This window comes from Antechinus flavipes, chromosome 4 (genome assembly GCF_016432865.1).
Source record: "Antechinus flavipes isolate AdamAnt ecotype Samford, QLD, Australia chromosome 4, AdamAnt_v2, whole genome shotgun sequence".
Lineage (NCBI taxonomy): Eukaryota > Metazoa > Chordata > Mammalia > Dasyuromorphia > Dasyuridae > Antechinus > Antechinus flavipes.
The window spans coordinates 479,750,668-479,767,440 of NC_067401.1; the positions used below are offsets into that span (position 1 = coordinate 479,750,668).

Sequence of the window (16,773 nt, forward strand, 5' to 3'; positions counted from 1 at the left end):
GATATCACTACACACCTGTCAGATTGGCTAAGATGACAGGAAAAAATAATGATGAATGTTGGAGGGGATGCAGGAAAACTGGGACACTGATGCATTGTTGGTGGAGTTGTGAACGAATCCAACCATTCTGGAAAGCAATCTGGAATTATGCCCAAAAATTTATCAAACTGTGCATACCCTTTGATCCAGCAGTGCTACTACTGGGCTTATACCCTAAAGAGATACTAAAGAAGGGAAAGGGACCTGTATGTGCCAAAGTGTTTGTGGCAGCCCTGTTTGTAGTGGCTAGAAACTGGAAAATGAATGGATGCCCATCAATTGGAGAATGGCTGGGTAAATTGTGGTATATGAAGGTTATGGAATATTATTGTTCTGTAAGGAATGACCAGCAGGATAAATACAGAGAGGCTTGGAGAGACCTACATGGACTGATGCTAAGTGAAATGAGCAGAACCAGGAGATCATTACACACTTTGACAACGATATTGTATGAAGATGTATTCTGATGGAAGTGGTTTTCTTTGACAAAGAGACCTAACTGAGTTTCAATTGATAAATGATGGACAGAAGCAGTTACACCCAAAGAAAGAACACTGGGAAACGAATATGAACTATTTGCATTTTTGTTTTTCTTCCTGGGTTATTTTTGCCTTCTGAATCCAATTCTCCCTGTGCAACAAGAGAACTGTTCGGTTCTGAAAACATGTATTGTATCTAGGATATACTGCAACATATCTAACATATATAGGACTGCTTGCCATCTAGGGGAGGGGGTGGAAGGAGGGAGGGGAAAAATTGGAACAGAAGCGAGTGCAAGGGATAATGTTGTAAAAAATTACCCTGGCATGGATTCTGTCAATTTAACGTTATTATAAAATAAAATAAAATAAAATATTAAAAAAAAAATCTCCAGTTGATCCACCCATTCCCTTCAGTTACCATCCATCTCTTTTGTGTCTACACAATGAGAAAAATGTCTATATTGGCTATTGCTGTTTCCCTCACTTGCTTCTTGTCCTGTACAGTGTGACTTCCAACTTCATTATTTACTTGAAATTCTCCAAAAGTGGTCACTCTCCTCATTCACTCCAAGATTACCAAGTAATCTCTTAACTGCTAAATCTAATGATTCTAAATGAATCATTTATTCTAACTGGATACTCTCTCTAGGTTTTAGTAACATTGTACTCTCATGCTTCTTTTATATGTGTGATTGCTCCTTCTCAGTCTTCTTTGTTGCTTCTCTATCTAGGTTATGCCCCATAACTGTGTATCCCCAAGACTCTGTCCTGGGACTTCTTCTCTATATTATCTCACTTCTCACTTGATGATCTTATCTTCCGCCAAATGTTTCACTATCACATGTATATAGATGATTGTCACATCTCTCTATCTAGCCCAAGCTTTTCTCCTGAGCTCTACCTTTTGGACTTCTTCAGTTATAGGTCCTGTAGTTATATCAAACTTAACATGTCTAAAATGGACTCCTCCTCTTAAGCCCACCTCCCTTTTCTTCCCTTTCCCATTGTTGTCAAGGATGCCCTGATCCTCCCATCCATCCCTCCTCGTCACCGGGGTCGCTGACTCTGCTGCTCACCCCACAGCTCTGATCTGGTCTTGGTTCTACTTTCACAACTTCTCTTATAGATCTCTTTTCATCTCAGTCACAGAGCTACCACCCCCACCTCATCACCACACTACTACATTAATCTCATTGTTCTCCTTGCTTCTCCCCAGTCCAGGCCATTCCCTACTCAGCTGCCAAAGTGTTTTTTGAAAGCATATGCCTGTTACCTCCAAGATCAAGTGTGAGTCCTTAGCTTGCTTTTTGAAGTCAGTCACAATATGACCCCCTCTGCTTTCCTTGTCTTCTTTCATTCCTCTCCATATTCCCTTCTATACAGTTCTTTTTTTTTTTTCCTTCCATGCCACTCTTTTTCCCTGTCACTACTGTCTCCCAGCTTTCGTGGCTTTCTTCTAGACTGAGCTCAGGTGGTGCTTTCTGAAGGAGATTTTCCCCAGGCTTTTCTACTTCTTGTGCCTTTCATTTTTCTTCTCCTTCTTGTGTAGAGTTGTTGACCCAACATTTCTCTCATTAAAACGTGAGCACTTTAAAAACAGTGACTTTAATTGTGTCTGTGCATCCTTCTATCAACAGTGCCTGGCACTTGGGAAGCACTCAGTCAGTGCCTGGTTGATGAACTTTATATTTCTCGTGGTGCTTGGTACAGTGCCCTGTACATAGTGGGTGGATATGGGTTTGTTACATTGAAGTTCAAGAAGGCCTTGGAATGGAAGAGGTTCATAAGCAACATATTGGACTGTAAGTAACATCAGATTATCCATGCTGAAGTTTGATTGTTTAAAAATGAATGGGCAACCAAACCATCCCTGCTGGATCTTATTTCTGTTCAGTGTCATTTTCACTCTTAAAAAGTCTCTCTTTTTTTGTAGGTTCATGGGTGTGTGTGTACACCAAGGGCAGTTGCATGCACTTACAGAGGTAAGAGTCCAGTGAATGTACTCCACCAATTCTCTGCCTTTTTTATCTTCAGCATGTTGTATATAGAATACGAGCATATCTTTGCATTTCCCTGGCTCTGTGTTTACTGTGTATGTCTAATGCTGGTACTGCAATTGATGTATTCTCAGATGAGAGAAGCTAAGAAACTAGATTTAATCTTCTCATTTTATAGATGAACAAATTGAGGCTCACAAGAAAGAGTTTACCCAAGATCTGTAGCAGAGCTGGTTTTCAAGCCAGAGCCTCCTAACTTTGGATCAAATGTTATTTCCCTTATACCTCAGTTTTTTCCTACAATTCAGTGATTTAGGAGTAGAAAGAGTTCTGGACTTGAAGTCTGGAGAGACTTGGATTATAATCTTGCTTTGTATAATCAGGAGTTGTGTGACCATGTCCAAAAACTTTTTTTTTTTTTTTTTTGGCTGAGGCAATTGGGGTTAAGTGACTTGCCCAGGGTCACACAGCCAGGAATTATTAAGTATCTGAGGGTCCTCCTGACTTTAGAGCTAGTGTGCTATCTACTGCACCACCTAGCTGTCCCCATGGCTTTACTTCTTATAAGCCTCAGCTTCCTCCTTAATAAAATGGGGATAACTGTTCCTCTAATTACTTTCTTCCCAGAATGATTGTAAGGATCAAATGAAATGATACAAAGTAAGCATGCTGAAAATCTGACACCTGTATGTGTGATTGTCGATTGTCCATACTGGTGATGGTATTGGCCCACAATATCAAGATAATATTAATCAAAATAATAGCTGACGTTTATGTAGCGCTTTAAGGTTTGCTGAACACTTTACAAGTATTATCTCCTTTTATTGTCATGACAACACTAGGAGGTGGATGCTATTATTATCAACATTTTATAAATGAAACTGAGGCAGACAGTGGTAAAGTGACTTGCTAGTAAATCACTTAGCCAATACATGTATAAAAGGGAATCTTATCTCAGGCCTTCCTGACACTAAGTCCAGCACTTTGCCTAATCAGATTCCTGTCTCAGGCAGGCTAGTCGTGACTCCCTAGGCTCCATCCATCTTTACTAGACTTAAATAGTTTTAATTCAGTTCAAGGAAGAAACAGCAAAGTGTTTGAATTTCTAAGCTTGCTGACCCTATTGAAAGTTTCCTATCACCTAGTGGCATAATGCGTCATCCCTATTAGTCCAAATTTGTCTATGTTGTAAGGCCAGACTTCCTCCAAGAAAGGTGGAAGGGAAGGGGAAAGGAATAAATAAGGCACTGTGTTAACAAATACTATTTATTTTATTTGAACTTGAGTCCTAGGAGTTAGGTGTTATTATTATCTTAGAAGGAATTAATTAGAAGGAATAATATATTATTATACTTAAAAGGAAACTGAGGCAAAGCAAGACAAAATTACTTACCCAGAGTCACATACCAAGTATCTAAGACTAGATTTTAATTCAGGGCCAGCACTGTATCAGTTTCATTCAAAGGCATTTTTAAGGCCTCACCATAAACCAGATACTTTCTACTAGGCCCTAGAGATATTGATAATCAGTGAAGTATTTATAAAGCACCTATTCGGTGCTGGATACTCAACTAACTGCTTGGGATTACTATTTCAATATTTTTTTGGTTATCTTAAGTATTTTGCTTTGTTTATTTTAAAATTAATCTGAGAAGGGGTCTTTAGACTAATCATCTGCCAAAAGCACTCTGACACAAATAAAGGTTCTTATCTAGAGGGAGATACTGAGGTGAGTCTTGAGGAAAATGGGGTGTTCTAAGAGGTATTGCTGAGAAGATGGTACATTCCAGCCATGTACTTGGCATCCAGGAAAAATTCATGGAAATGACAGAGGGCCTGGGTATGGCTCTGTTATGTTTTAATGATCTCTGAGGAAAAATGGAAAAGAAAGGGAGGAGGAATATAGTGGGGGTGGGGAGGAGGTAAAGAATAGTGAAAGTGATCTCACATCTGGGAGCATATATAGAAGAAGATACAGACAAGGGGGAAGAATTGGGGGGAGCAAGTAGCACTTGAGCATGACTGTCATGGGAACACACACACACATAGTTGGGCTAACTAATACAGTTCATTCAACAGAGATACAGAAAGGAAAGGGAAAAGGGAGAGGGGAATAAGAGAGAAGGGAGACCAAGGGAACAGCATTCTAGTAATGTGGAATGGGTAGGAGATAGAGTGATGTCTTTTAGGAAAAGAGAGAAAACCTGTTTGGTTGGACTACAGGTTGTGGGAGGTGATGATGTCTAGTGATTCTGGAAAGACATGTCAGGGTCATGTTGAACAAGACTTGAAAAACGAAGCCAGAAGTTTATATTTGATCCTAGAGGCTATAGGAAGACATTGGCTTTGATTGAATAAGGAAGTAACACAGACCAGATCTGAAGAAAATTAGATAAGTAACCATAGGGAGAGGAAGGTAGAGTTTTGAGGGACTGAGGCAGGAATACTCATCAGGTTATTGCCTTAAAATGAGCTATGCAAGAATTAATGAGGGTCTGAACTAAGGTAGTAGCTTTTTCAATAGAGTGGTAAGATGTGAAAGACTAAAGTGATAGTAAGATCAGGCAGTTGACTAGGTCTAAGGAAATTTAAGGGGTGGGACAGGGAGTTGATCAGGAAACTACTGGTTGTTTCTTCAGCCCATCAGGTAAAATTACAGGAGCTAAGAATCAGTTAACAAAGACAATGAGTTATTAAATCTTAAAGTCAATATAAAGAAGTATCTATACTTTTTGTATTTCTATAAAGTTCAGCCAATTTCCTTTAAAAATTGTTTTTATCCTTTTGAGTTATAGACCTCATAGTATCAAAGGGTATGCACAGTTTGATTGTCCCTTGGATATAATTTCAAATTGCTCTCTATAATACTTGGATCAGTTCACAACTCCTCCATTATTACATTAATGTCCCAGTTTTCCAACAGTCATACTTTTCTGATATATTAGCCGATCTAACGGCTGTGAAGTGATACCTCAGGTTGTTTTAATTTGGATTTCTCTGATATATAGTGCTTTAACATTTTTTAAATATGACTATAGCTAGCTTTGATTTCTTCCTCTGAAATCTGCCTATTCAAATCCTTTTATCATTTAACATTTAGGGAATATAAATTTGACTCAATTCTCTATATATTTAAGAAATGAGGCCTTTATCAGATTTACTGTAAAAATTGCTTCCCACTTTTCTGCTTTCTTTTTCATCTTGGTTGCATTGGATTTTTTAATGCAAAAACTTTATAATTTAATATAATCAAAACTTTGTATTTCCTAATGTTCTATGTCTCTTGTTTGATCATAACTTCTTCCCTTTTCCATAGATTTGACAAGCAAGCTGCTATTTGCTGTCCTAATTTGTTTATGGTATCACCTTTATGTCTAAATCATGTTCCCATTTTGACCTTATCTTGGCATACAGTGTAAAATGTGATTCTATATCTAATTTCTGCCGTACTGTTTCCAGTTTTTCTATGAGTTTTTGTGAAATAGTTCCTGCCCCAGAAGTTGGAGTGTTTGGATTTATCAAACATTAGATTGTCATGGTCATCTACTACTGTATCTGATCTATTCCATTGATCCATCACTCTGTTTCTTAGCCAATACCAGATATTTTTGAGGATCACTGCTTTATAATTTAAGATATGGTTTAACTAGGCTACCTTCCTTTGAATTTTTTTCCCATTAATTCCTTTGATATTTTTGACCTTTTATTTTTCCAAATGAATTTTGTTATCATTTTTTTCCAGCTCTGTAAAATAGATTTTTGGTGGTTTGTTAGGGCACTGAATAAGTAAATTAATTTAGAAGAATTATTTTCTATTTCTATTATTTTGGCTTGGCCTGTCCATGAGCATTTGGTGTTTAGATCTGACTTTGTGTAAAAAGCATTTTGTAATTGAATTTATATAGTTACAGGATTTATCTTGAAAGGTAGACTCCCAACTATTTTATATTGGCTTCATCATTATCATCTGTGATATAGTGATAGTGATAGTTTTGTTTCTTTGTTGCCTATTCCAATTCCTTTTTCTTTCCATTATTGCTAAAGCTAGCATTACTTGTACAATATTGAATAATAGTGATGATGGGCAGCCTTGCTTCACACTTGATTTTGCTTACCTATACATGTTTGTAATGGGAGGGGTGTTGTTTTTATTTCATTCTTAGGAGAAAAGTAAGGTAAAAAGAGAGAAGGCAGTTTTTGCTAATTGGAAATGTGTGCTTGTGTGTAGTAAGTAGAGTAGATTAAACAGAGCCAAGGAAATAATATATACGACTACAACAACGTAAATAAAAGATCAAAGAATTTCACTGAGTCTTGCAAAATTACAGAGAACAGCCATGGCTCTAAAAAAGAATTAAGGGGCAACATCCCTACCAAAATCCTTTCCAGAGGTGGGAGGTCTACAGATATTTTCAAACTTTTAAAATGGATTGATCAGTTACCCTGATTTTTTTTCCTCTTTTAGATTAAAAAATATTTATGGGATAACTCTCAGCAAGTGGGAGGAAGAAGGATATTAGAGGAAATTATGATGATTAAAAAAAGGAATTTTTTAAAATGAAGGTTTTTGCAATAGTCTAGGTGAGAAATGATAAGAGGCTACACTGGAAGACGGCTCTTTGAATGGAGAGAAGGGGGCATAGTTAAAAAAGTTATAATGAGAAAAATATTAAGATTTGACAACATCCAAAGCAATCCCAATAGATTTTTTTTTTTTAGGATAGTAAAAAATGTAATTACCTAGAAAGAATTTCTTTTTTTTTTTTAAATTTTAATAGGTTTTTATTTACAAGTTATATGCATGGGTAATTTTACAGCATTGACAATTACCAAACCTTTTGTTCCAATTTTTCCCTTCCTTCCCCCCATCCCCTCCCCTAGATGGCAGGATGACTGATACATGTTAAATATATTAGAGGATAAATTGAATACAAAATAAGTATACATGTCCAAACCATTATTTTGCTTACAAAAAGAATCGGACTCTGAAATATTATACAATTAGCTTGTGAAGGAAATCAAAAATGCAGGTGGGCAAAAATATAGGGATTGGTCATCTCCCAGAGTTCTTTTGTTGGGTGTAGCTGGTTCAGTTCATTACTTTTCCATTAGAACTGATTTGATTCATCTCATTGCTGAAGATGGCCAGGCCCATCAGAATTAATCATCATATAGTATTGTTGTAGAAGTATATAATGATCTCTTGGTCCTGCTCATTTCATTCAGCATCAGTTCGTATAAGTCTCTCCAGGCCTTTCTGAAATCATCCTGTTGGATCTGTTGGTCGTTTCTTACCGAACAATAATATTCCATATTATTCATATACCACAATTTATTTAGCCAATTTCCAATTGATGGGCATCTACTCTCAGTTTCCAGTTTCTGGACATTACAGAGGGCTGCCACAAACATTCTTGCACATACAGGTCCCTTTCACTTCTTTAAGATCTCTTTGGGATATAAGCCCAGTAGTAACACTGCTGAATCCCAGTAGACTTTGGACAGAAAATGCCATCTGCATCCAGAAAAAGAACTAAGAAAACTGAATATAAAACAACACATGCTTTAAAAAAAAATTTTTTTTAAACAATTTGGATACATTTGGTGAGATTGAGAAAGTGGAGATAATGCTGAAATTTTGAACCTTAGTGACTTAGAGGATGATGATATTTCTCTGTTTTCCCCTCTCCAAGTTCAACTGCCTTCCCCTTGGATTAGTTTCCATCTACTCTATTTTTCTTTTGTGTGTACCTAGTTATTTACATGTTGTCTCCCTGATTATCATGTGATCTCCTTGAAGGCAGGAACTCTGTTTACATAGGTTTTTGTAACAACTTTTGTATTCATAGCACTTAGCACTGTGCTTGCTTGTCACCCAGTAAGAACTGACTAAACTGACTGACATCCTGGTGGTCTATCTCTGAAGAACTGAAAATTAAATCACCCAAATGTTACCTGAAAGGTGTAAGTTAAGCTTGAGCAGGTATAATAACTTTTCAAACAAGGAATCATGAAAGAGAATTGGAGTAAAAAACCTCAATTCTGATATTGGTCATATAGAGAGAGGGAAGAATAGCCAGTGGACAATCGGAGTGCTTCATTGGTGAATTTGCAAGTAGATGAAGCCCTTAGCACATTGGATGGGCCTCCTTTTGAATCCTTGCAATAAAAGAGGGTGGGGAGACCCCCATCCTCTTGTGCCATGCATCTTGGAGGCCACAGACAAGACTTTCCAAGTGGCATAAATAGGTTATCATCTGAATCATGGTGGGAATTCCTATATCAAGGCCATATATTCACTTGAGTACTTTGAATTTGACAGCTGATGTTTGTAAAGCATTGAGGCTTGAAAAGTACCATATGGGTATTATCTCATTTGAGCTTTACAGAAACCCTGTGAGAAGGGAGCTCTAGGAATTAATTCCACTTTAGAGATGAGAGTGAAAGCCAGTGAGTTTAAATGACTAGTCCAAGCCAGCCAACATTGGGAGGGGGGAGGTTAGGGAGTAGTTTGAATCCCATTCTTCCTGATTAGCACTTATCTGCAAAGCCATGTTGTTCTAGATATATGAGCATGATTATTGGGAAATGACTCATTAGAAAGCAGAGTAACCCCAACAAGCTGCAGCTGCTTTATCTGGAAATAGACAGATGCACTTACATATAAATTTTCTATTAAGAATAGTAGGGATGAAAATCCTCTATTTTGGGAGTTTAAGAAAGGTAAAAAGACCTGCAATGAGTTTGACTCAGTCTGCCAGCTTGTTGCTTTTACACTGCCCTTTTTTCCAAGGCGTTCACAGAAGTGAAAGTTGACTCCTTGGGTAAAGTAACGAAACACATCAATTATTTGTAAGGGACAACAGCCAATTGTAGATTCCAATTTCCCAGATGTTATATAATGTTCTCTGCTGCTGTTGTCTATAATCTCCCCTGTTCTTCAGTAGTGTTGTGTTAATTTTATATATTAAGTGTTGGAAAGAATTTCAAAGGTCATCTAGTTCAAGCCCTCATGTTACCAGTGATAAAATTAAGACCTAGAAAGGTTAAAGGTACACAATGAATGCTTTTAATTCAGATGGAGAATAGTCTAGCGTTCCACATTAGAGAATATCTACCCTGCTGAGAGCTTTGGGATCCACTGAATGACTGGAATAACAGAAGTGATGCTATGCTTGGATATGAAGACCAAAATGATACCATCTTTGTGCTCATGCAGCTCCCTTGCCTCAGTGGGATACGAACTGTACATCATTGTGTTCATAAATGTGTAGCAGTTGTCTCTCTGGAAAGGTAGTGTAAGCATGGCTCACTTAAATTTAGTTGGCATCATTCACAGATTCTTTATTACTTTCTCAAGTCTAGACAATTGGCAAAACAGATCAAATACTGATTTATAGTATTTGATGATTTCCCACTGAAAATTTGAGAATTATGAACTGGTTCCAACCCACTACTGAAGTATACTAGTATTAGGTATACTGATGTATGGCAAAGAAAATTGAGATGACTAGGATGTTTCTTCTTTGCCAAAGACATCTTTTATGAACACCCAGAGACGAGAGGTGTGTTTTTTGCCTTAGGGAAACAGTGCATGGTCTGTTTTATAAAGTTGGTGACATTTCTGTTTGGGTGCTACACTGTCATTCCTCTCAGACTTATCTCTAAAACTGAATTTATCATATTACCCTCCTCAACGTTCCTAGTTTAGTTAATGGCTTCAACATTTGCTGAAGCTCAAATCCTCAAAATGATTTGAGTATTCTTTTACGTCTAAAGTCATCAAGACCTATCCTATTTTTGTAATCTCTTTCAAATTAGTCCCTTTACAGAAACATAGGACCTACATAGGATCTCAGAGTTCAAAGAGTTTAAGTGATTTCAGATTCATTTGTATCGAGACAGAATGTCTCTGTACATTAACAAAGATTCTGTGTGCCCTATGTCTGCAAAACACTCTCTCCTTATTCCTGATTTTCAAAATTATTCCTATCCTTCTGCTTTCAAGTCAGATGCCATCTCTTCCTTGAAGCCTTATCATCATCATCATCATCCTCATCATCATCATTAGCTGAGATAAGGTTTGCTAAGTAATTCCTGCATATATAACTTGATCCTTACAAATATCCCCATAAGATCGGTACCATAGATATGATTATTCCCATTTAACAGATAATGAAACTGAATCTGGGAGATATTAAGTATATTTTCCATGTCCACAAATATTGTCAGGACAAGCGTAAATCTATGATAACTGCAGACTTAAGTACAGTGCTCCTTCTACAGCTAAAGTACCTAAGGTAGTGACTATATTACCATTGCTGATGGAGAAGGAATGAGAAAATGAATATAACAACAGGTAGCATTTATATAATGGTTACAAAACTTAAGTTTATAGTATTAGCTTTCTCTCTCTCTCTCTCTCTGTCTCTCTCTTTTGCTGAGGCAATTGGGGTTAAATGACTTGCCCAGGGTCCCACAGCTAGGAAGTGTTAAGTGTCAGACCAGATTTGAACTCAGATCCTCCTGACTAGCATCACTTCAGTAATACTACAGTATTATCTCTTTTGGTCTTCATAGTAATCCCAAGAGAAAGGTGCTATGATTATCCTCATTCTACAGATGAGGAAACAGAGGAAAACATGGGTTAAGTGACTTGCCTAGAGTCACACAGATAATAAATATCTGAAGCAGGATTTGAACACAGGACTTTCTGATTCTAGGTCCAGTGTGCAACCAATGCATACCACTTGGCTGCTTCTTCCTTGATTGTACAGTTTGGAGACCAAGATTGTGGGATATTGTAGATATCAAGACTTCTTAGATTTTTTCCACTCATGATCCCCTTGTGTTTACACAAGAAATTTTTATGTGATCTTGGGTATAGAGGTATATAAAATAAGTGAACAAATTAAACATTTACTGATACTCATATTTCGTGATACATTCAATTACTCAACCTCATATAAGCTCTCAGCCCACAGTTTAAGAAGCTTTGCTATATATTACCAGATATGGTCAGTGTTGATTAGTTTTAGAAAGGAAAGATCATAGATTTCAGAAAAGATAAAGAAAAACAAATGTCTTGGTTAAGAGAAAAAGGAAAAAAAGGAAAAGATAGAATCTAAAATCTTCTGGCCCAGTGACTTTTATTCCTGGAAAAAAAAAATTTAAAAGGCAAGAAATAACTATCAAAAAGTCAAACTTCAGAACCCTTTTGTGACGGGATAATTAGATTAAAAGATCAGGGAAATGCTTGCTTACCATTAGAATTCACACAAAGTGCTTTAAAATTTGCAAAGTACAACATTTTCTTTCTCTTTCTCTCTCTCTTACACACACACACACACACACACACACACACACACACACTCCTTTATAAGTCTTGTGAGGTAGTTTGTTTTCAGTTTTACAAATGAGAAAATAGGTTCAAAAAAGTTAATGGAATTGTCTGGAGACACAGAGTTGTTGTCATAGACAGCAAAGACCACAAAGAGCTCAACTCTCTCTGAATTTGAGTCCTATATTGTACCCACTGTACAATCTCTTTGACATAATTTACCTTGCTTTCAGTAAAGCATTTATCAAAAGTGTCTTGTTGTATTCTTTGTGCTGGAGAAAGACAGGTTAGACAATAATATAACAAAATGAATCCAGAACTACTTGAATGTTTGAACTCAAATTATTCTAATTAATGGTCACTGCCAAGTTGGAAAGAGGCTTCTAGAGAAGTACCAGTCTTTGATGCTATTTTGAATTAATATTTTTAATTTTAAAATTAATTTTCAAAAAAATTAATAAGCATCTGCTCTCTTTTATTATTCCTCTTTACGCTCTCACTCCTGCCTTGAAAAAATAAAAATAAAATAAATTATCTGCCAAAAACAAACAAACCCTCTATAGTAGCTACATTGGTCATGTCTAAAAATTCATGGCTACTGTGTGAGTGTATGTATATATATATAAAATCCATAATTTTTTTTTTCAGGAGGAGGACAGCATTTTTAATCATTGCTCTTTAATCCTGGTTGATCATTGTTCACCAGAGTTCTTAAATATTTAAAAATTGTATTTTCAGTAATGTTGTTATAAATTCTCCTAATTCAGCTCACTTTACTCATCAGCAGTTCAGAGTGAAGTTCCGGTGATCCCACTTCTCTGATCCCTTCTTTGTTTGTAAAGACTACTTCTATGCCCCTAATTATGTAAGATGGCTCTTCCTTCCTATGTAAGATGGTTTCTTCCTCACCCTTTTCTTTCTCCTAATAAGATCATCAAACATAACAAAAGTCATTTCACTTAAAATACCATTTTACTACTCACTTTTATACTCTTGTATCATTTATTTTAGTAATTGTAATTGGTCTCGTAGGCAAGCTATTTTAATTTGAGGCCTTGCTTGTGAGTGTTTTTGTGTTATTCTGAATTTGTGTCCTGGGCATCCTGGCCTCATAATAATTTTTTATCTTTTTGTTTGTTTGTTTAGTCTTCTTCCAGTGGCCTGCATCCTAGTTCTGAGGCCTACTGTAGCTTAGCTTCTGGTTCTGGGCCCCTTAGGGCAGGGAGGAATTCCAGCTTAGAAAAAATGAAGGATTCATATTGGCCTTGCTGTGAGCTCTTTCAGGCCTGAGTTTGTGATCCCTGTCCCTCAGTAAGATCTTTTCCCTGCACTGTAATTCTTGGGCCCAGCAGTGAGTCTAAGATCTGTGCTGGGCAATTCCTAGGAGTTCTGGGAATTTGATTTAAAGATAGAGTAAGATATTCAAAGACTATTCAAAGACATCTTGACAAGCTTGAATGTTGGACCAAGTCTAATAAGATGAGATGTTGGGTTTTTTTGTTTTGTTTTGTTTTTAAGACAAAAAATGAGATGTGATAAAGGCAAATGTCCAGTTTTATCCTTGGGCTCAAAAACTCAACTTTGAACGATAAGAGAAACTTGACTAACTTGATTAAAAATAACTGGAGATTTTCAACATGAGCTCAATAAGTATTGTGGCATCTCATAATGATCTGTCCTGAGAGACACAGTTACTAAAATGTGGGTAGTGAGAGCTCCTTTGTACTTTGTCCTGCTCAGACCATTTATGAACTACTCTTTTTAGTTCTTCTGGTCCCCACATTTTAAGAGAGACATTAATTAATGTCCAGTGAAGGATGATTAGGATAGTAAGGGGACCAGAGATTTAATTGTCTTATGAGGACAATTAAAGGAACCAGGGATGTTTAGCCTGAAAAATAAGAAGTTGATGGAGGGTATGTGAACTGTCATTAATTTCTCTTGGGCTGTCATGAAGAACAAGCTTTACACTGGTTCTGTTTGTTTCTACTTCTGTCCTCTGGGGTCCATAGGTAGAAATTGCAGAGGAGATGATTTTGTTTAGAAACAAGAAGAAAAAAATCATCAGTGGTATCATGGTCACCCAATGGTGATTAAGAGAGTATCAGCAACTCTAACGAATGTGACTCTTTTCAACAATGAAGTGAATAGGTCAATTTCAATAGACTTGTGATAGAGAGAGCCATCTGCATCCAGAAAGAGATCTGTGGGTACTGAATGTGGATCACAACATAGTATTTTCATCCTTTTTGTTGTTGTTTGCTTGTTTTTTTTTCCTTTCTCATTTTTTTTTCCTTTTTGATCTGATTTTTTTTATGCATCATGATAAATGTAGAAACACGTGGAAGAATTGCACATGTTTAATACATATTGGATTATTTGCTGCCTAGGAGGTAGAGGAAAGGGAGGGAAAAATTTAGGCTTTGCAAAGGTGAATGTTGAAAACTATCTTTGCATGTATTTTGAAAATAAAAAGCTATTGTCAAAAAAAAGAAATGAGGATTATGAAGATACAAAAAAAGAAGATATCAGTAATTGATAACTCAAGTGTTTATTTTCTTATTTTCCTTCCACAACCTTTTGAATAATACTATCTAGATATACATATACACTTATATATGTATACATTTAGATGGGTTTTTAAAATTAGAATGTTGGAACACTATAAGAGTGAAGTATTTGCATAGACTATTTGAAAGTAGATTTTTATAGGCATACAATTTACCGAAAGGTTCAGAAAATATAATATCCTACCATATTTATCATTAATTTTTAAACATTTGACTCTGTAGGCAAGTCTTAAAGGTGCCTTCTTTGCATAAGTTAAAGGCATACAAGAATCTCTACTGTGGCAGTACCTTTATCCTAAAATCATCTTATTATCCCTCTCAAGTAAAACATCAAATAAGGAGAGAAATATTTAACCAAAAGTATTTGCTGCTGTTGTGGAGGATACTTAGAATAGACTCTAAATGGAAGAAGGATTCCTCACAAAGAGCAGAGTTCTTCAGCATCTCCTGTTTATAGATGGCTCTGAACTCTCTGCTTTCAGCTGTTCAGTGTTGGAGCATTAAGGCATCTCCAGAATGAGACAGGAAGCAGCATGTGCCAAGTGGGTAAAAGCACCATTATCCCCACCCCTCCTCCCCAACCCCCCGTAAAGACAACTCAAGATCTTGAATCCAGAAACCTCCAAAAACAAGACCTACTTCTAGCTCAGTCTCTATAACTACTCTCCAGGAAAATAACACCTTTGGAAAAGGAGTCTCCTCCCCTGCCCCAGCCACCAATAACACCAACTTCTACTTACCCTGATGGATAAATTCAAGAGCCCAAGCAAGAGGGGCAACCAGACCTGCTCTACTGTTGCTCCTGAAACAGTCATCTAGGGAAACAGTTCTTGTGGGTAAGGATCCCACCATCTCTACCAACCATTGACGAACTACCACTTACAGACAAGCCAGCCTTATAGTCAAGTCCTGGCATCTGAAGAAAAAGGCAGAAAATGACATGTGCTAGTCAGCTCAAGGAGATAGCTCAGGACGCTGAACTCACGAGCCCCTAGAATTGAAGGGGCTCAATTCTACCCCTTCCTCTACTTCTACCCCAGGCCACCAGTCTTACTCCAGCCTGGCTGCCAGATAAGAAAACAAAAAACTCTTAAAAAGCAAAGGCTTATACAGAATGAAAATGAGAGACTGGTCTATACATCAGGTGTATCCTAAAAAGTAGTGGTGGTAATCATGCCATCAGACAAAACATAAATAAAAATTTACAGCATAAAAAGATATAAATTAGGAAATTACATTCTCTTGAAAGGAGTCACACTAAGCAAACCAGTATCAGTATCAAACGTATATGGTTCAAATGCCTTAGCATCTAAATGCATAAAGGAAAAATCAACAGAGTCACAAGAAGATATAGACAATAATACAAAAAAAATTCATTTCCTGTCTCAGTTAAGGACAGTTTTAGCAGAATGATCAACAAAAGAGAAAATATAAAATTGAACAAATTGGAGAAACTAGAACTAAAACACTTATGGCATTTTCTAAATGAGATTGCTATGGAACATACGTATTTTTCAAGACCTTATAAAACTTGTCCTAAAAGTGACCACACATTAGGGCAGGTGTTGGAATCCTTACTAACTGCTAACTAATTAGAGTTGATCTAATCTTACAAGAAGATTTTGGCCAGAACCTGAAACAAGGTACTAAGTAGAACTAATTAATACAAGGCTTGTGTTCACACCTTTACTCATTGGAGTTCACAAGTATGCCAGCTTCACAAAGTAAACTTTCTAACTTCAAGGGAGTTCACACCTCCCTTAAAGCTCTTTGGGCCAGAGAGCACTATGGGAGAAAACCCATAATCCCATTCTCTCAGAAGAGTCAGATATAAGGCCAGCGATGAGAGATCTATGGCAGAATACATTTTTCCTCTTGGCTGGCTGGTCGCAGAGGAGAGTTCAGCTGGACTCGAGAGGAGCGACTCTGGTGCAGAGAGCACTTTGACGGATTTCAGCGGAATTACGCCAGAAGCCCTCTTTCCGAGGCAAGGCAGAATATATTCCACTTGGCTGGCTGGTGGCAGACGAAGAGTTTTCAGAGGATAAAGCTACGAGTGGAGAGTTCAGTGGACAACCAGATTCATCTTCATCTCACACCACTGTAGCTGGTGGCTGGGCTCCTGCATGTCCCCCACTGAGACCAAGCTGGTCTGAAAGACTCACCAGAAAGCTAGCCGAGCCCCAAGTGAAGGAGACAAGAGATTTATTCCATCTCTGTGTTGGTCGGAGGCTGAAGAAAGCAGAGGCAGAGGCTGAAGGACAGAATCTTTGGATTTGGAGACATCCGGAGGGCTCTAAGCTAAACCGGCTGTGTTTTGAGAAGAACAAGGACTCCAACATTTG

General features: G+C 37.2%; 1 protein-coding gene across 3 annotated transcripts in view; it reads left to right on the forward strand.

Annotated features, from left to right (window-relative positions):
* The window catches only part of TESK2 (testis associated actin remodelling kinase 2), a 161,508-nt gene that overhangs the window by 106,873 nt on the left and 37,862 nt on the right, over positions 1-16,773 (forward strand). For all 3 annotated transcript variants that reach the window (XM_051999875.1, XM_051999877.1, XM_051999876.1), the window contains exon 4: positions 2,455-2,503. In XM_051999875.1, coding sequence (XP_051855835.1) covers positions 2,455-2,503 — 49 coding nt within the window. The remainder of the gene's footprint in view (positions 1-2,454; positions 2,504-16,773) is intronic.